General features: G+C 43.9%; 1 protein-coding gene across 6 annotated transcripts in view; it reads left to right on the top strand.

Moving 5' to 3' along the window:
• Nckap5 (NCK associated protein 5) overlaps positions 1 to 21,641 on the top strand; it is an 888,867-nt gene that overhangs the window by 357,667 nt on the left and 509,559 nt on the right. For all 6 annotated transcript variants that reach the window (XM_060371849.1, XM_060371848.1, XM_060371850.1 and 3 more), the window contains one exon: positions 5,263 to 5,326. In XM_060371849.1, the coding sequence (XP_060227832.1) occupies positions 5,263 to 5,326 (64 nt within the window). The remainder of the gene's footprint in view (positions 1 to 5,262; positions 5,327 to 21,641) is intronic.

The raw sequence follows: 21,641 nt of genomic DNA, 5'->3' as shown, positions 1-21,641 counted from the left end.
GTGACTGAGCATGTGTGCATATGGGGATCTGGATTCACATTTTCCTTTTCTACTACAGGGTACATTGGCACTTGGAATTTGGTGGTAGTGGTAGTGGTGATGGTAGTGGTGTGTGTGTGTGTGTGTGTGTGTGTGTGTGTGTGTGTGTCTGTCACAGGTCAACCTCAGGTATTCCTCAGGTACTATCTACCTTGGTTTTCAAGATAGTCTCTCTCACTGACCTGGATTTATGGAAGCAGGCTAAGTTAGCTGACCCACAGTCCTAGGTATTCACCTGACTCTGTATCCCCAGCACTAGGTCTGCAAATGCATACTGCTATATTTAACTCTAGAGGGTTCTGGGATCCTTTAAGTACAGGCAGCCCTGCCTTTACCCCCGAACTGCTGGTACTGCAGGGGTGCCCCACCGGGCCTGCACTCTGTGGATGGACCCCAGGGCTCTGTCCGAGTGGGACAAACGCTCCACTGTCATAGCCATTCCCCAAACTCCTTACCCAGTTTTCTAGTGCTGGGCCTATGCTGATGTGCTCGACCGTAAAGAATGTATGGGGCGTTCTCTGTGGTTGCGTGCTCCACACGTGCTGAATTTAGAATGGTCTTATTTGTATTCATTTCCTAATACTATAACTAATATCAGGCCTAGAATAAACTCTCATTAGTGTTTGCTGAGCAAACTGGAGTTTTAATTTATCATTGGATTATGTAGTTTCTGTTACAAAATTGTTCTGTGTAAATTGATAGGCCTTGTCCTAGTTTCATGCCATGGCTGTGATAAAGTACCTGACCCAAAAATCTACTCAGGGAGGAAGTAGCGCATTAGGCTTATGATTCCAGATCATAGTTCCTCCTAGCCGTCACAGTGGCAGGAGCGTGAAGCAGGGAGTCACACCACGTAAGCAGTCAGAAGCAGGAAAACCGTCACTGGCTTCTGCTCAGCTCGTCTTCCACTCTCACACAGTGGGGACCCTTCACACAGGGAATGGTTTCACTCAGGGTAGGCTGGGTCTTCTTATATCACTAACTTAATTAAGACAATCCCCACACACCTGACTTCAGACCAAACCCTGTAGACAGTCCCTTACTGAGACTCTTCCTAGGTATTTCTAGGTTGTGTCTAGTTGATAAGGCTGGCCATGAGGGGCATGTATTGAGTCACCACATACATTATTAAATTTTAACTGCATTGGCGTCTAAGGACCGAAATTGAGCTGATGTGTATGCGCAGGGAAAGTTTTACAGGAAGGTTGAACACAGAATATTCTCCACAGTAAAAGAAACTGGTTTTGGAACTGCAAAGTCCTCAGTATTGTAAAATTTTATTCTTCAGAATCTGTCTGAGCACACATGGCTGTTACAGGTTATTTTTTTTTTCTGGAAAAGTGGAATAGGGATCCCACATGATATCTGATGTTGCCGTCAAAGCAGAGTCTACATCACATTGCAGCACGGTGACATTTCAACCCAGGCCCTGCAGCAGCTCTCCGGAGGCACAGCGTGGCTCACAGATGTGCGGGGGCTGGCTCACTCCTCCACCACATGGCTCTGTCTGTCTCCACGCCACAGCATGGAACTGTTGTAAGGACGGACTGAACAGTATTAGCTCACACTTGTCTTAGTGCATTTGCTGCTTTGCCTTCGGGACACCCACATGGCAACTTCTCTTCTTCCTGCCCAGTATGTGTGGGACTGGTGGGTCCCGTTCAGAGAAGCTAATGAATAATGAATTTGTTTCTAGAAGATTCTGGAATCAACTCTGGTGCACCGGAAGGCGCTGTAGAACCCCAAGTCTTTCTTTTCCACTCATCACACACTGAACAGAGGCTCCCATTTCTGGTTGGCTTCTCTTTGGGAAGAGTTTTTTTAAATGTTGAAGCCTTGCAGCTATTTCTAGGTTTTTATAAATTGCAGGGGTTTCATTGGGAAGCATTCTTACATGGGCTTCCTTGCAGACCGGCCAGTCATATTTTGCAGACCCATGGTTCACACTAAAAGAGAATTCATCCTCCTATATTACTGTCCTTGGTTGGGGCTGGAGGATGATGTTGGGTGCCATCCAGTATCACTCCCCTTCTTATTCTCTTGACACAGGGTCTCTCACTGACCCTAGAGCCAGCCTGGTGGCCAGCAAGCCCCAGAAATCCTCTTGTCTATGCCTCTGCCCAGCACTGCAATGACAGGCACACTGTGGCCATGCCTGGCTTTTCCATGGGTGTTAAAAGATTGGAACATAGGTCTTCATGCTTGCAAAGCAAGCACTGACCGACTGAACGATCTCCCTGGGTGATACACCGAAGGAGTTTAGCAACCTGAGACTAATTCTTCATTTGGGTATAAAATGTGGTAAGAAGAGAGGGTCTATTTCTCCCTGAGAGTTAAACACTCTGTTTCATTGAACTGAAAGTGAAGCGAGTGCTGTGTCTGATTTGTTGTGTGTTTTTGATACTGTGCTTTGTTCCTGTTCTGGAGATAAGGATCTGTGGCTTTGGATCACATACCTCCAGGCATTGGTTTTGTAATCATAAAGTCACTGGCAGCTTTCTAATGAGCTCCCGACTTTGTGGCAGAGCAAACTAGGGATGTGTATAGAAATTGCAATTGTCTGTTGTCAGCAGAACCAAACCCTTCAGATGATTGTACATTTTCTATGGGAAGCTTGAAAGGCAAGCATTCTTTGTTTATTTATCTATTTTTATTTTTTAAAGGAAACTGTTTGTAAGAACATTCAATGCGCATGAAAAAGAAGCTTGTCCCAACTGGCTTCACAGGCATTTGGGGACTACAGGTTAGAAGGCGTGGTGTGCCAAGAGGTCTTACTGAGGAAAGAAGCTGAGCTGTTTGTTTCTGATGCCTTGATTGGGTCTATTACTAGACCCCACAGTCGTCAATGAGTAGAGAAGGAAGACCGCAGCATAGATGCCATCTTTTCTACTACTTGGTCACTTCCTTTGTTTTAATAGGAGCTTTTTTCTTTTTCTTTTTCTTTTTTTTTTTTTTTTTCATGGCTAGATCAGGATTTATTGTTCCTGAGGCATTCATCTTTTGGTGCATCCCATTCTAACCTTTCATTACATTTTAAATTAATACATTGATTAACTAAAATACCACGATCCAAGGCTGAATCTGAATTCTAACGTTGCCTTTGGAATAACTTTGCTCTCCTGGAGTTGGTGTTTGCCTACATATTGTGCCCTAACCTCTGACTCCAGCAAAGGTTGCTCTAACAAATGAGTGTTCCTCAGTACCTGCAAACACATGGATTATTTTGGTTAATGTCTCGTATGTATTTATTTACATGTGGTACCTGTACATGTGTGTACCAGACCAGAAAAGGGCACACTGTCCTGTTCTGTCATGCCTGCCTCAGCCTCTTGAGACAGGGTTTGTCACTGAACCTGGATCTGGGAGGGCAGCCTGAGAGCCTCAGGAATGTTCCTGCCTCTTCCCACCATAGAGCGGGAGTTACAGAAACGTGTATAGCAATGCTAGAAATTTGAACTCAGGCCCTCATGCTTGCTCAGCAAGCTCCTTGTCTGCTGAGCTATCCCTCCAGTGCTGCAACATTGGTTCTCTCTGAGGAGACATTATTCCTGACTGGATATTCCTGGGAGCTGTTCTTCAGAGGCTTCTTTTTAAATTAACATTTTAAATAATTCTTTAAGCATTTCATATGTGTATTCAATGTAGTTGATTGTTTTCACTCCCCAGTCCCTCCCCTAACTTGGCCCAAGTCTACTCCCCCACCACTTCCTGGCTCCCGATTTTGAGTCCTTTCTAAAGCTGGTGCAGCTCTCAGACCTCATCAGAGAAAGCTCTTGGTGTAGTAAGTAGTGGTCAGTGCAGAAATTCAAACTGGTCAGGGAGGACCCGAGAACATCAGGGTTCTGGGGACATGTCAGGACTGCTGGACTCCTGACCTCACAGCAGCTGTGGTTGTCCGTATAAGAACTACAAAATACAAGCCAGTGAATGCTCCAGCATGGGAGGGAGGGAATCCTGTAGAGCCATTGACCGCTGATGGCTTCTGGGATACATGGCATCACACCAAACTTTTCTATAAGTTCTGGAATTGCACTTCTGGCCCTCATGCTTGCAAAGCCACCAGGGGGTGGGGCAGCCCAGTCTGTATTCACTCGCAGCTTTATTGGAAGAGGGATGAGGTGCCGCTCAGACACTTTCACCTCACTAGTAGGAGAGGAATTTCAGGGAAAATAGTCACAGAGACTGGGAGCTGGCTAGAAGCTGCTACTTATCTCTATGTCACCGGTTCACTGTTTAAAAATTGAAAAGCTGTTCAAAATGCATGTATTATCACAAGCATTCTTAGCATTTCAGAGAACATTCTATGTATTGAAAGTGTGGTCATGAAGAATATGAAATGAATCTCATTATGAAGTACAAACACTAAGCTTGATTTAATATGTATTCATTTATGTGTGTGCTTTCATGTTTATGTGGAGGTCAGAGGCTGGCTTTCTGGTGGCGGTTTTCTCTTTCCCCCCGTGGGTCCCACAGATCACAGATGCATCTCAGGCCCTCAGGCTTTCAAAGCAAGCACCTTTACCTTCTGAGCCTTCTCACTGACTCATGATCTGATTTTTAAATCTATAGTTTTTTAAAAAATCTTAGGCCTTGAGAACTAATATACAGAGCTTTTAGTTTAGACTTTGATAAGGAAACCCAACATTTAATTCTTTCACACCCCAGCTCAGAGCTCAGTTGTTAATGTAGCCTCTTTGAGCCTCACTTTCCTTTTTTATAGAGTGAGTAGCTGTCAGGCTCATAGGAGAACAGGCAAAATGCCCAATATAGTTCATTTTGTATAGCAAGCATGCAAATGATTTTCTGTTTTATCAAGAATGGTGTAGAGGTATATTTTGTTTGCTTTTAAAATTCAACTTGGTTATAAAGGGAGAAGAGCAAACAATTAAAAATATATAAGAAAAGTCAATGCTAAAGTACTAGTGAAACAGCCCGAGAAAAGTAAGGGATAAAGCATGTATGCAAATGAGGTTAGTGGAGCACTGCTTAACCTAGCATCCAATATTATGAAGTTCAAAATGAAAGAGTGAGGATTGTGATGCTATTCAGAGACGATGCCCCAGGGACCAGTCACTTTAAATATTTAAAATTAAATATGGTGGAGGGAAGGAGGGAAGTTAAAGGACGGGGCTCCTCTAGAGCTCTCAGAGGATGCTTCCCAGCCACATCGTGCTGTCTCAGCCCTGGGAATTCTCAATTAATGGCGTGCTTCTGTCTCTCCAGGGAGAAGTTGGCTGTGGCCAGGCTGCAGAGAGAAGTTGCCCAAAGGACAAACCAAGGGGCCATGGTGAGTCTTGGCTCATCTCTCTTTCTGTGAGTCTCCTGTCCTCGGTGCTCTGGCTTCAAAACCATTCAGTGCCAGCAAAGCATGTCAAAGCCAAATATTTGCTTCTAGCCAACTCCAGGATTATGCCTTTGTAAATGGTGTATTTATCTCAGTTCAGCTATGCCATGGAAGGTGAGAGAGACACAGTCAAACAGACACAGACAGATGGGCAGACCCTACGACCAGACTTGAAATAACACTGAAATGTTGAAAGGGTGCATGGCTGTTATTTGAGAATTTTGATTTGGATGGTCAGGCTTCTACCTGTCAGTGCCAACTCTGTAAGTGTACAAATTCAGATTTTTAGATAAGAACAATCCAGTATAATTCAACCCTCTCCATTATTTGAAAGTAAACAAAACAAATTACAGAAAGAACCCCGGGGGTTTTCCTAATATAATTGCCTTTTATTCTCTCCTTCCCTAGTATCTGCAGGGTATTTCACCCTGTCCTTTCCAGTTTGGCTTCTTAGGAAAACTGATGTTTCTTTGGTTTCTGAATGGTGCACGCACACACATGCGCGCGCACACACACAAACACACACACACACACACAATCAATAGTTATTTTTTGGTCTACCTAAACTTCATTTCATAGACCATTGTCTTTGCAAAGTATCCATTGGGGTGCCACCGTAAAATCCAAGGTGACTGTCTGGGTACCCCGGGAGCCTGTGTGTGTGTGAATTAACTGCTGTTGCAATCTCTGAGGAGAAAATATCACACCATTACTATATTTTGTCCCCATTCTGACAAGACAGTGGCAGGCTTGCAAAGACAACAGAAGATTCTGTTGCCTATGAAAGGAAAGTGGAATGTTTGTTTGTAATCCCCAAAGGCTGCTTCCATTTGATTCCATGAGAACTAAGTGACAGATCATCCACCAAACAGAGGAAAGTCACTGGTCCTGTCCTCCTGATGGGGAACATGAGAGGCTCGGCTCCAGTCCAGATGTTGAATGCATCTCAAATGCATAGGGGACCAGAAACGTGGTAACTTATTTTAGGAAGGCAAATGACACTGTTTGTTGTACTGGGTGTCAGAACATGGAGAGAATCTGCAAAGGTGCAAACAATTAAGGCAGCCATATGGAAGTGCCACTGAGCAATATGGAGACAGGACGGAAAACCATAAAGGTCTGAGTGAGGAGCTATGCCTTCCCTGTCCAGACTGCTCACTGCTTGTGGACAGCCCTGGAGGGCAGAGAACAAGCCTGACAGCCATTCCTCGGGTAGCTTTTACCTGTGTTTTGAGATAGGGTCTATGACTGGCCTGGAACTCACTAGAAGGCTGATCTGGCTGATCAGCAAGCTTCAGGGTTCTGCTTGCACCCCCCTCAAGCATGGATTATAAACACACCACATACTACCATGTCTGGGTTTTTAGGTGGATTCTGGGAGAGAGTGCAAGTAGGTCCTCATGGCTACACCGCAAGCATTAACTTACATGAGCTTCCTTCCTAACTCCAAGTGTGTGTGTTGTAATGAGCTATTCAGTTAGAAACATCATTAGATATACAGAAGCATTGCACACCTGATGACCCTAATATAAACATCTTGTGTGACTGTGGTACAGTCACCATAACAGAGAGATCAATGTTGTTATATAATAGTTAATTAAATCTCAGAATTTACTAAGATACCACCATTACCCATTTATGATCTGCAGTCCAATGCAGAATTCTATGGTTCATGCCGAAAGGCTCCTTGTTCGTAGCAGGAATGAACCCATGTGCGCAGTTTGAGTCATACACATGCAATGATGTGACCCTGGCTGGGGAAGGCTGGTCTGGATTCATATCACAGTAGCTGTTGATTGTACCCAAGGGAACAAATTTGGCCTGTGGGTTTTGTTCCATTAAGGAAGGTTTTGGGGAGACTAATTTTCAGTATCTTGGATATTTTGTATTTGTATTCCTAATTATTCAGGGAAATGCACTTCACCATTGGTTCACAGTTCTTTTTAAATTTTTTCTTCAGATTGTCTTCCTTCTGAGAGATTATTTAACCTCTGGTCTATTCTGCTGTCTCAGTGTATCCTGCCTTTGAGTCTTCAGTGCACCTCAACTTTTGTTAATGCATACAGAAGATCCACTGCTCTTATTATCTTGTAGGACCATTCAATTTTAAGATTTCTTATATGGGACTCTTTGCAAATTCCAATTACACATGTGTTGGTGTGAGATAAGAATCATATATGTACCAAACTGTAGCTAATTTCCCAGCACCATTCGCCACATGGTGAAATCCTGAGTATGATCTTTGTTATCTTCCGAGTGCTCACATCAAATCCTGTCACTGGGGAAGGTCTGTGTGTATAAGGTCTTCCCATACAGAGAAAGTGAGAGGAATAGTGGGGTTTGCTTTTAAAATAGTTATTGATTTAATTTTATGTATGTGAGAATTTTCCCCATATATGTGTATGTATTGTGTGTGTGTGTGTGTGTGTGTGTGTGTGTGTGTACCACATGCATGCCCCGTAACTGGGAAGGGCAGAAGAGGGGGATAGATCCCAGGAACTGGAGTTCTGGATGGTTAGAGCCACCACGAGGCTTCTTGGAACTGGATCCTAGCCTCTGCTAGTGTTCTCAACCATTGTGCGTCTTTCCGGCCCTGGAAACTCACACTGAAACAGTGTGACTGGGTATGGGAGGAGAGGAGCACTTAGTCACTGCTGGACAGATGCCAGCTGGTGCGGCCACTGTCGTGGTCAAGGTGGAAGGTCCTCGAGGGCCTGACACTACCCCCGCCCGGCACCCACCCTGGAGTATCTAGAGGACTCTTAACACGCTGCAGGGTATTTGCGCTTCCAGGCTTATTGCTGCACTATTCACAATCTGGGGAATGGAGCCAGCCCAGGTACCCATTGCCAGATGAACAGATAAAGGAAGCGTGCTCCAGATACATGATGTTCTTTCGGCTGTGATGAAAAATGAAATCATGGCATTTGCAGGAAAACCCAGACTCAAAGACAAATACCATTTCTTTTAAATGCAGAACCTAAGTTGGAAGTTATAGATATGTATGTGTGTGTGTGTGTGTTTATTTATCTCTATCTTTAGGTTAGGAAACAGGAAAGGGGATCATGATGGGAATAAGAAAGCCTATAGGACAGTGAAATGAAAAACATGTGATAAGAAAGTAGGAGAAAATATGATCTTGGGAGGAAAGGGAGGAAGCCAGCCAGAGTGGGATAAAGGCCCGGGGGAGGCCAGTAGGGAAAGGGAAAGAATGAAAGACACTAACATAGTATGAAAATGTTGAAACCCTCCCACTTTTCCCAGTTTGTGAATGAAGGCTTCATAAAGCATTTACCAAGAAAATGATGGGGCTAGAGAGATAGCTCATTTATTAAAGCCCTTGACATGCCTAAGGACCTGCATTCAATCCCCAGAGCCCACATAGAATTCTGGGTGTGCTGGTGAATGCCCATAACTGTGAGGAGGTGGAGACGGTGATTGCTGAGATACACTGACCAGCCGTTCTAGCCTGCTTGACAAACTCAAGCCCATTAGGAGACCCTGTCTCAGCAATCAAGGTGGCAATCTGGAGAGGGCTCAGAGGATAAAGGTGCCTGCCACCAACTGTGAGCAGCCGAGTGTGTCCCTGAGCCCACATGGCGTAAGACCATGGACTCTCCCACCTGCCCTCTGACCTCTCCACATGCACTGGAGCACACAGAGTATCAATAGTAAATGCGGCAGTGGAGAGGTCTGTTGACCAGCCTCTGGCAGACATTGAAGACGGTTGGTGCTGAAGCTGTTGTAGTTCCTGGGATAGCAGCTCCCTGTGACTTGTCTTTCCTTTGTGATAAAGATTGCCCACTTACAGTCCACTTGCCATCCACTCACACATCTGGCGCTTTGTTTGCCTGTTTGAAGCAGTGACAACTGCTTTTCCTCTTCGTCCAGTTGTCTACATAGATTCTTTTTTCAGCACAAGCCTTATTAAATTATGTGTGGCCAGTTTTTCCCCACCCTTTCATTTGCCCACTCCCTTTAAAGAATGGTACCTTTGGAATACTGGGAACATTTTAATGTTGTTTTGTTTTTTTTTAATTTAATATTAGTAGTTTCTGTATTTGAAGAATTTTTGCTTATTTTATGTTTATCAACATTACTTTGTGTTTTCCTCTGCACATGAACAGGACATGCTTAGGTAACATCTGTTTAAATCCACAGGTGCTTAAATTTTGTTTGGTGATAAGTGCGTCAGGTTGATATGCAATTTAAACAGTATCACTACTCACAGATCTGACAGTTCAAAAAAATGATCCTCCTTTGAGTTTTCATTTCAAAATTTGCTGAAAACCATTTCCTCTTACACATACAAGTCTGTTCCTGACTTTGACTTTTAAATCAATTTTTAAAATATGTATTTTATTTTTAATTGTGTGTATGTGTGTGTGTGTGTGTGTGTGTGAGAGAGAGAGAGAGAGAGAGAGAGAGAGAGAATTACTCTCTGGGGCTGACTTACAGGTAGTTACGAGCCTCTTGCAAAAGCATCAAGAGCTCTTGATGCTGAGCCATCTCCCCAGCCCTCCCTCCCCTTCATCTATTTCTCTCCTTGAAAATTCTGGACGGTTAGATTGCCGTGACTGCCTAGTAAGATTTAAAAGCAGGAAGTGCAGGTCTAGTGACTTTGCTGTTCCCTTGAGGTTGCCACAATTCCAGGTCCCTTCATTTCCCACACTGCCTTGATGTCAGCTGGTCAATTCCTGAAGAATGCCCTGTGGCTTCCTAATAATAGTATTGAGTGTTTGGATGATTGTGGGCAGGTGTGGCATCCATCTTCAGTATCAAGTCTTTCAATATTTTAGGCATTAGCTCAAGAGGCTCTTAGTTTTGTTTTAATTCTAAAGCCTAAAGAGAATATTAAGGTTTTTGGATGCTTTTGAAGGCTTCCAGTTAACCCCACCAAATATGGGCCACAGGTTCTGATCCTGTACATCAGCCATGGTCCTCTTTCGCGCTCACCATCCATGATAGTCACAGTTCTGTGGGCTGTGTGTTTGGGCATAGGCAGCATGGGCCTTGGTTTAGGTCTCAGTAGCTCGGTCCTTACAGTGCCTGGACGCCATTGGACCGGACCTGCGCCCTGTGCTCAGAGGTGAGCATGGAAGTTCATTGCAGCACCCTGGGGCTGCTCTTTAGCTCTTCCTTCCCTGGGCATCTCTGGCATGTTTTGATCCTTCCCTGGAGCCTCTTTCCTTTCTTAATTCTTTTTGCAGAAGCCAGGGACTTTAATTCGCTTATCTTCTTCAATAAACAAGCCGTTTCTGGGGCTAGGTAGGCAGAAGACAGAGAGGGCGGGGAGCAGCAGGAATCAGCCTCTCCCCCTCTGGAAGGAAAGCAGGGCCTGCCAAAAACACTGTTTTCAATTAGATAAAAAATAATTTGATTCGAGCTACAATATCATATTTGCTGACCCTGCCCTTTATTGCTTGCTGGTGTGTAAATAGAGCTGTACAGCCCTAAATGAGTGATCAAGTTCAAGTCCAGGGTAACAGCTCTCAGACCATTTCCATCACAGTTAACGCTGGTGGTAGTTTCATTGATTTTAGGGGGCAGTGTTGTGTCACACACTTTTCCTGGGGAGATAGGACAGAACAGAACACACACATACACTCATTCACTCACTCACTCACTCACTTACTCACTCACTCACTCACTCCTACCCCTACTCACCCCAGATAGGAAGCCTGTCATACATTCAAGGAAGCCTGTCTATTCAAGAGTATAGACATCACCAAAGCCCAACTCGGTAATTTAGGGGTAATTTCAGGAATATGGGTGAAGGGTTAACCCAGCAGAAGTGACAGCACACAAAAGCTGGAAGCCTAGAGCACACTGCACAGCCTAGAGGCATCTTAACAGGCTGGAGAAACTCTATTCCAGGTGAGTCAACCGGCTTAATTTCTTTCAGGCAGCTTTTGCCTTGTCTGAGAATGGCTCTCAGCATCTTTCTTGTTTACTCTTGGAAAGAAGGGCCTAGAAATCTGATTAGTTTCAGGAACTTCCTGAAGCTATTTTGAGTCATTTAATTTATGTCTTAAGGAACTTTCCTGGGAGATGGAATGTTTCAGTATGGAAGGAAACTGCTACACAACAGGCAAAGACAGAGCTGAGGTTAAGTTTCGTACTTTTACCCAAGTATACACTGGGACCACAATTGTGTGTTTGTATGTCTGTTGTGTGTACACACACATATATACATATACAATACAGATGTGCACATAGATGGTTATATATGTATGTTAATTCAAAATACTTACGTGAAACCAGTGAATTCTCTGACACGTTGTCCTTAGCAACTGTAACCACAATTTCAGCTTACATGTAGGATATCCTCAGCATGCTTAATTTTCTATAAAAGTATCGGTATGTTAAAAAAAAATACGCACCTTTTTAAAGATAATTAGCAAAGTGATTGGAAATTTCCTTTTTTCACCAAAGACTGGAATTCATCCAAATGACACAGCAACCCTAGTTCCTGGCTGCCTTCCACTCTGTTATTTGTTTGGCATGTACACCCGTGTTTACTTCAGCACTGTTGGGTGTCCAGCAGCAAATTAATGGATGGGGAGGGGTACTTTATGCCTGCAGTGGATATTTTTCTCAACTGTAAAAAGGAAGTCATGCCATTTTCAGGAAAATGGGAAGAACTGGATATGATCATATTCCGTGAATTAAGCCAGTCTCAGAGACAACTATGATGTGCTGTCTCTTTGCTTGTTATTTCTTTCCTCTAAGTCTCCATATTAGGCATTAATGGATGGCCTCCAGCTGCCATTGGTCAAGGTGGTATATTATAAACCTTTCCCCATATTCCTACTTTTAACCCTCCTACACTCTTAACACTTTTTTCTTATTCTCCCTTCCCTCCCTTCCCCACCTTTCCTCTTTTCCAGCGTTCCTTTTTCATGGTCATATGGCCCAGGCTAGTATAGTCCTTTCTATGTAGAGAAGGCTGGCCTTGAACACTTCCCAAGGGCTGGGATGACAGGTACATGTCATTACTTCCTGCAAAGTTGTACTTAATGTATATAGCCCGATGTTATAGTATATGTTGGTATTGCTAGAGCCAAGCAAATTAACACCTATGACCTTCCATTTAGTATGTTTTTACCACAGATTCTATGGTAATTTCATACACAAATACAATTTTTGATCCTATCTACCCAATACTCCCTCACTTTCCATTTTGAAAGGACTGGAATCAGCACAAGACTCACCAAGACCAAGTTCTCAGCACAAAGCAGATTTATTTGCCCTGGAGGGACATAGGGCGGGCAATAAGAGACAAAGACAAGAGACAGAGGATGAGGGATAAGGGAAAGGGAAAAAGGGAGAGGAGGAAGGGATATTTGCCTGGAAGCAACAAGGACTGCGTCTGGATAGAGACAAGGCAGGCCACTAAGCAAATGGCAGTTTTTAAAGGGAAAAAGGAAAACCTTGTGTTAGGTTGAGTTGGTTTGTTTAGATTGGACATGTTAATTAGGTGAGCTAAAAGGAGGCTTTTGATTGCTGGACTTCAGAACTTTGTTAGCTTGGTAGTCAGCCTCAGGAGGGAGAAGTGGCCAAATAAGGAAATAAACCTTGGGGGTCTAGCCTTAGGAATGTGATCTAACAGGTTAATGAGGCAGAGGGAATGGAGGAAGGGTGAGGCCTACAGAGCCGTGTTTACCTTTTTTGGGCAGTTAGAGCCCTTCACAATTTATTCTTTCTGTACGTTTGGTTAAGAAAACCCAAAGTCTATTAGCAAAATATCCATCTTCAATGGAATATTACCGAAAATAGTCCTCAGGCTTCACATACAATGTCTAGCCTTATTGAGCCAATGCAACTTCAGGTTTGTGCCCTTCTGTTCCTTCTCATATCCTCTCTTTCCCTACTCCAGGGACCTACCGTTCTATATTCAGTGTATTCAGTAGTATTCGGCTACCATATGTAACTGACAACATGCCGTATTTTCCTTGTGTGTCTCTCTGTGTCTGTGTATGTGTGCACATGGCTGCAAGTCCCTGAAGAGGCCACAAGAGGGTTTCACATCTCACAGATAGGAGTTACAGATGGTTGTGAGCCGTGTATAAGTGCAGGAAGTGTGCTGAGATCCTCCAGAGGAAGAGTAGATGCTCTTTGCAGCTGTATCATCTCTCCAGGTCCCATGTGCATATTTTCTATTACTCTGTCTTCTCATTCACCTATTCCTGCAGTTTTCCTCTCTTTTCTTCATCGTCCTGTGGCTTGGGCTTTTTGTTTCAAGTAGTGAGTTTTTCACTATTGCATCTCTACTTTGTTCCTATTTATATCTTTAATTTCTCTGCTAAGGTTCCTTTCCTCGCCAACAGAGATTTAGGATTTTGTTGAATTATGAACATAACTCTTCATTTGTATCACAAGTACCTGAAAACTCTTCCGCTGGTAATCCTAACATCTATTATTTTAGTTACGGCCTAGACAAGAAGTGAACACTAGCCTCTCTCAGGGACCCATTTAGTGCACTCTGGGTGGGAAGGAAGGAACGCCTTATCTGTGTGGCCTGTGTGGTCCCTGACATGAGTGGCAGGGAGCCTCATAACCCTCAAGCAATGTGAAAAACCCATCTCCTCACTAAGTCCCTCTGACATAACCTAGCAAACAGCGTTAGGCAGTACCTCTCCACTGCTAGTGTAGAGGTTTTAGGTGTGTGTGTGGGGGGGCAAAGAACAATCTCAGCTTTCATTCCTTAGGCATTGTCCACCTTTTGTTGTTTTTGTTTTGAAATAGGATCTCTCCCTGCCCCCTTGGCTCTCCAAGTAGGCTAGTGTAGACTGGCTGGCCAGGAAGCCCCAGGGATCTGCCCGTTTCTGCGTCATCAGCGCTGGGTTATAAATGTGTGCTACCACACCAGCGACTTTACAAATATCCTATGTGTTTATTTTATGTGTGTGGATGTAGGAGTGCACGTGTGCCGTGATGCTCTTGTGCAGTCAGCGGGCAGCTTGTGGGAGATGGTTCTTCCTTCCATCATGTATGTTCTGGCTCTCAGGCTACATTGTCAGGCTGGAAATATAAGTACCTTTAGCCACTGAGGCAGCTCCCAAGCGTGTTAAGAATACATTGATTTTAACCTTACATGTGTATACATGTTTTGTCTGTGTGGGTGCCTGTCAAAGAAGGTATCACAGGTCTCCTGGAGCTGCACTTCCAGGCAGTTGTGCTGTCTACTGAGGATGATGGGAACCAAACTCAGGTCCTCTGGAAGAGCCTTGTGTGCTCATAGCCACTGAGCCATCTACAAATCCCATGTGGGTTTATTTATATTTTTATTTTAGTTTTTTGATACCATGCTCATGTATGTGTTGGGGGTGTCTCATACTGCCCTCCCTGCTAAGGAAATCTCAACTACAAATGAGCTAACTTCCATGTAGAGACTTCAAAGATAAAGCACCACTGTCTCACAGACCCGCTGTGTGGAAACAGACTGAGAGAGAAGACAGCTTTGTGGAGGTGGGGCGCACATCAGAAAGGGTTTCTTCTACTCGTTTTTCAGTGTGGCTGGCACTGGTGAAGGTGCACATTCTGAGAGCACCTGTGTGGTTAGAGGGCGTGGAGCGAGGCTGGGAGAAGCCGCAGTGAGAGGCCTGGGCAGCATGCTTTGACAACCCTGCACACATTCATCTTCGCAGTTTGATTCAGTTGCTTCCAGAATCAAGGATGTGATTCAATCCCCGATCCCTGGCACACAGTTACTTTCTTTGCTTGCTTTGCCATGGCAATGAACCCTGCAGGGGCAGAATCATGAGCCCAAGCTAATGGTATTGTCTGTGGGCATGCAGAGTGCCAGCTTCTGGTGGAAGCCAGTTACGTCACATGTATGGAAAAAAAAGTCTTCCTGTGTCATTCAAATTCTTTAGGTGTTCTTTGTGCTTATTTCCAAGCGAAAATCATCTGTTCCCTGAATTGCTTAGTTGAAAACCATCAGCAATTTTGAGGAGTTGTATTTTTGCTGAACATTTTCCTGCCCTGTTTTAAAATTGTAGATTTCTTAACTGTTCTTGTGATGGATTTCTTCTGGGGTGCTATAGTACCACACTTTCATCTCAAGGAACTAATTTTGCAGCATTCCTTGAACAGGCGTAAGAGTAATTACATCTAGCATGTAGGTTTCAGAACCCCAATGAAGGGGTACAGGATTGAGTTTAAATACAATCAATGAACAAAGAGGTTTTTACTGAGAGAGTCTTGTAAAGACACCTAGCCTCACGCTTAAGGTAGGCATAATTTATATGCTTTAAAAGATTTTGTTGATGTATATTCATTCATGGTTGTTTTACACACATTTAGATGTGACAAAATACAAAACCATTTAAAGGCAAATGCATAGTTCTTTTGTTCCTCAGGTGTTTCCTAACAAAAAGATTCAAGAGAAACAAAACGGCTGCCACGTGGAAATGTTTAAAACTCGGGAGTCATTGTTCTGCAGTTCTAGAGTGGAGTCAAAAGTACAAGTGTTGTGTTCAGTGAAAGGGTCTTGAATAGCAGCCTTTTCAAAGAACAGAGCCTGTGTGTGGGTAAACATGAATTTGAGTGTATTTAATAAAAGGCACTGGCAATTTCATAGGTTATTCTATTCTCTTAATGTTCAGCGCATTAAAAAGGTGGTTCCATCTGTTACTTTCTCTTCCTAACAAAAGAGGGTAAAAGGGAATCATTTTGATCAATGTCCTTGTAATTCCTAGTCTTGGTATAAAATAAATCACAGTATTAGGGCTCTTCACTGATTGGGGTTAAAATGATCCACTGCGGTCCTCATGGTGACTTGAGTTTTACTTGCTGGGCACCCAGGACTTTGATTTGGCTGATTACCTGCTGTGGCGTAAGTGATGCTGGATAATTATTGGTGCTTCCTGGTCACAGTGGCCTATTCCACACCTGCACCCTTTTGTTGGGAGCCCAACAGGGAGGCTGGAGATGAGGTCTCCGTGAATACACACCCTCTCTCAGGAGCCCGCCAACACCAGATTGATTTATGAATGTATCAGGCTCTTTGTTAACATGCAGACCCCTAATTAATTTAAAGCCCTCTGTAGAGAAATTACACCCCTGGCTAACATTTCTAACAGACTCAGATGGTGCTGATAGAGGGCGGGTGAGTCATGTGAATGGATTTACCATGGTCGTGTGTCTGTCCTTCACAATGAAGCCTGGTGTGTGGATATGAGAGCACACCCTCCAATAAAGAATGGGCTGTCAAAGAACCATCCCGCTGTGGCTCCTAACCCAATTAAGCTTGCTATTTGGGTTCTAGCTTCCCATCTGCAGCATGAGAGAGGAAGCCAGAGACAGGTATGGAGGAGAAGAAAAAGGATGAGGGTAGGAGGGGAATCCATGTAGACTGGGAAAACCTCTGATTAAATATTCCCTCTAACTAGTGATACCTACTCTAGGGGTCCGTGCAATTTCCTTAACCATCAGGAAACTGCACGTGTATGTGTGTGTGTGTGTGTATATGTGTGTATGGATGTGAGTGTGTATATGGGTGTGAGTGTACACGTGTGAGTATGTATGTGCGTGTGTGAGTATGTGTGTGTGTGTGTGTGTGTGTGTGCTGTGTGTGTGTGTGTTTATGAAGAGGACAGAGGTGCATGTCAGGTATTTTTCCTAATTGCTCCCACCGTCTTTGGCTGGCATGGCTGGCAAGTGGGCTCTGAGGATCTACCTGCCCCTGCCCTCCAGCCTCTTCCAGGGCGAGCATTACAGAGAAGCACAGCATTCACGCCTTGTCACACTCCTGCCATGCCTCCAGCATTCCCAACAACTTCCTGGCCCCGCCAGCAAGAATTTTCTTACTTTGCTGTCAGTAACAAAACTTAACTCTATCAGGGGTACAGACATAAGAAAGAAGCCACTGCAGGTCTAGAAAAAAGAGTTTCCCTTTAACGCTACAATAGAGAAAGACTTTTTGCTCATGACTCAAAAATTGATTCACTGTTAGCTGGGATATTGCATTTAAAAATCTGAAACTTTGCTATGAGACATACATAGAGCAAACAAGATAACCCTCAGGAAGGGAGTAATGGGGGAAAACATGGTAGAAATTGGAGATCAGGGGCTGTGGTGCTGACTTAGTTTACAGGTGCTTGCCACACAAGCAGGAGACCTGAGTTTGTGTGAAAAACAGGTGTGATGACCTGTAACAGCAGCATGTGGAGGCCAGCCACAAGACTATCCCTGGAGTGTGCTGGCTAGCCAGCCTAGCTAATGCATGAGCCTTAGGCTAAGGAAAGGACGTGTATTGGAATAAGGTAGATGGTGTTATAGAGAAATGGCATCCATGGTTGTCTGCTGGCTTCCACACACATGCTCATGCATGCACGCAAACACACACACACACAAACAAACACACACACACACAGAGATGGAAGGCAAACAAAAAATATTAACAGACTAGAAAGGCACACACAGAAACTATACAACAATGATATAGAATATACCCTGAGAACAGGAGAAAATAGCCAATCAGTCATTTTTTTTCCTTTTTTTCTTTCTTTCTTTCTTTTTTTTTTCCAATGCAGTTTATTCAGGAACCTTGAACAATCATCTGACCCTGGAGAAAGCCAGCCCACAGCTTAAATAGCCTCTGGGTAGCCAACCCCAGCGTGCCACGTGGGCAATGCAGATAGGTCCACATACATGGAAGCAAGCCAGATCCTCAGCCTTAGCCAAATGTGGAGTTGTTTGTGACAGAGAACACTCACCATCGGGAAGGTGGAAGGCGGAAACCAGCTCCATGTTTAAGGCGCGGCATTACGCAGCTCTCTATAGTTCCCCCTTTTTGTTTTAGAGGCATCAGGCATTTTATTATCATTTATTACAATTTACTCAAATTGTATCCTGTCTGTGGCCCCCTCTCTTATCTCCTCCCAATCCCATCCTCCTTCCCTCTTCTCCCCCTATGCTCCTCCTCTAGTCCACTGATAGGGGAAGTCCTCCTCCCCTTCCCTCTGATCCTAACTTATCAGGTCCCATCAGGACTGGTTGCATTGTCTTTCTCTGTGGACTGGCAAGACTACTCCCCCCACCTCAGGGGGAGGTGAACAGAGAGCCAGCCACTGAGTTTATGCAAGAGATAGCCCCTGCTCCTCTTACTAGGCTACCCACTTGGAGACTGAGTTTATAGACTACATTTGAGCTGGGCTTTTATGCCCTCTCCATGCATTGTCCTTGGTTGAGGTATCAGTCTCTTCAGGGACCGCATGGCTCAATATTTATGGCTCTGTTGGTCTCCTTTTGGAACTCCTGTCCCCTCCAAGTCTTTCTATCTCCCCTTTCTTTCTAAGATTACTTGCATTCTGCCCAGAGTTTGGCTGTGAGTCTCAGTCTCTGCTTTGATACCTCCTCGAACAGCAGCATCTTTTAGAGGTCTTCTGTGGTAAGCTCCTGTCCTGTTCCCTGACTTCTCCTGCTTCTGATGTCTATTGAGTTTGTCCTTCTGAATGAGGATTGAGCATCATCCCTAGGGTCTTCCCTGTTGTTTAGCTTCTTTAGGAGTATAGTTTTTTATATGTTTGTCCTATATTATGTGACTAATATCCACTTATGAGTGAGTATATATACCATGTGTGTCTTTCTGCTTCTGGATTACCTCACTCAAGGTGATCCTTTCTAGTTCCCACCATTTGCTTGCAAATTTCATGATTTCCTTGTTTTTAATAGCTGAGTAGTATTCAACAAACCAAGTAATCCAATTAAAAAATGGGGTACAGAACTAAACAGAGAATTCTCAATAGAGGAATATCAAATGGCAGAGAAACACTTAAAGAAATTCTCAACATCCTTAGTCATCAAGGAAATGCAAATCAAAGCAACCACGAGATTTCACTTACACCCATCAGAATGGCTAAGATCAAAAACTCAAGTGACAACACATGCTGTAGAGGATGCGGAGAAAGGGGAACCCTCCTCCACTGCTGGTGGGAATGTAAATTTGTACATTTACAACCACTTTAGAAATCAATCTGGTGCTTTCTCAGACAATTAGGTATAGTGCTTCCTAAAGATCCAGCTATACCACTCCTAGGAATATATTAAAAATAATGCTCAAGTGTACAACAAAGACATTTGCTCATCTATGTTCGTAGCAGCTCTATTTGTAGTAGCCAGAAGCTGGAAACAACCAAGATGCCCCTCAACTGAGGAATGGATGCAGAAATTGTGGTGAATCTACACAATCAGTCGTTTTAGACCCCCTGAAGAAGAGGCCACCTGGGTACTCTTTCTCACCTATCAAGTAATGAAAGCCTGATAACGTCACACCACCTTGTGTTGGCAAGATTGTTAGCAAGCACCTGTGCTCTGTTGCTAGGAGCACTGCACACTTGTGTGGTTTAGGGGGGGACTTCGTGCGACCCAGCAATGCCACCCATGTATTCCCTCAGGTTCTGCCATCCCGTGTCTGGAAAGCTCCCAGACAGTGCAACTATGGTAATAGGACGTACACATAAGTAAGGCTATTGTTTATTGTAGGGATTTAAACACTTGTGTTTACATTGTTGCTTATAAAGTGTGTTTGTGGAGGAGCACACATGCTACAACATGCATGTGGAAGTCAGGGGATGACTTGCGGGGTCTTATGTTCTCTCCTTCCAACATGTAGGTCCTGAGGATCCAACTTAGGGCAGCAGGCCTGAGGTCACCTTCCTTACCCAGTGAGTCACCTGGCCTACCCCACTGTGTTACCTCCTATTATTTAACGCTCTTGGATTTAACAATTGCCTGTTCATGAAGGACTGGGTGACCAAAGAATGTATCTATTCCTTATACCACTGCGCAGGTGTGAAAAGAGAATAAGGTCGACCTGTATGAACTGACGCATTCCTAACACAGCTTCTTAAGTGCGGGAAGCAGGAAACCAAGCAAACAGTCGGGTACTTGTTTAAGGTTGGGGCTGGTCTCCTGTAAGCAGATCTGTGCTTATTTATTGATGCAAAGGAAAACCATGAAGTATAAGCCAGAAACTTAGGTGAATGGGAGCAAAGGAATGGGAAAAGTGGGAGTAGGACTGTGGTAGAAGGGCCAGGTTTGGAGGATACTTCCGAGTGTAAACATTTGTGTATCTATGAATGTTACAGTCACCAGGTCTCATACACACTCTACATGTCCCCAGAATCAAATAGCGAAATCTAGTTAGCATGCATGTGCCCAAAGTCAAATACAGTCATTAATGTATATTATACCTCCTGATAACATATATAATATATTGAAACATATCTAGTATATATGATATATTGTAGAATATTATTTGTTATATTATTTATATTTACATAAGTGTAAATATATAAATTATAAAAACATAAAATATAGTAATCCACTACATGTTAGATAAATAAAATATTTGATATAAAGTATTTATTATATATTGGCTTCACTTGTAATACATGTTACAACATGTATAATGCATTATCTGTAATATAGATATATATTAAATATTTCATTTGCCCTTCTTCAAAGGAATGCTGGGGTCTATAGCTGAGGAGAAGAGGTAAGAGGGGTTGCTAGGCAAGCCTTGTTGGATCTTGCTGAAGGCGGATGGTGAGCCTTAATCTGCTGGAAAGTGGAGGAGTAGTTACCCCATCAGGGATAGAGGAGGTGTGGATGTGGATGCTGAGGATGCCATTCCAGCTGCCTTGGCGGGATTTCTGGTCAGATGCCACAGTGCTGAGGTGAGCACAGTGTTCCAGTGACACGCCTGTGTTGGTAAAAGAATCTCGTGGCTTGAGGGAAGTGCAGTCACAGAGGAACACCTGCCAATATGCATACATGCTTCCTTTTGCCCAGCTCCCCCATAGTTGCAACATATATCTTTACATAAAATTAATGTCTTCCTTGCTTTCTATGGCTGCGATAAAACACCAGGAGTACCTTAAAGGAGAAGGAATTTATTTTAGCTCATAGTTCCAGAAGCAGTCATTCCATCATGGTGAAGACATGGCAGCAGGCTCAGGAATCTGGCCAGTCACATGTGTCTCCATGGAGGAAGCCCAAAGAGAGCAGAAAGTGGGACTGACTCTAAAGCTTCAAAAGCTACCTCCGCCACAATGCCCCACTTCCGCCAGTGAGGCTCTACCTCCTAGAGGCTCTGCAACCTTCCCAGCCAGTGCTAGCAGCTGGGACTGAGTGTTAAACATGAGCCTTTACAGGACAATTCTTATTCAAACCATACCAAACAGAAGACACATTTATCTCATCATTGGCAGTGTCCTACCCCAACTTCCTGCCACCCCCAAATCCAGAG

The sequence above is a fragment of the Meriones unguiculatus genome, chromosome 18 (assembly GCF_030254825.1).
Source record: "Meriones unguiculatus strain TT.TT164.6M chromosome 18, Bangor_MerUng_6.1, whole genome shotgun sequence".
Classification (NCBI taxonomy): domain Eukaryota; kingdom Metazoa; phylum Chordata; class Mammalia; order Rodentia; family Muridae; genus Meriones; species Meriones unguiculatus.
This window is presented reverse-complemented; position numbering and strand designations above follow the sequence as displayed.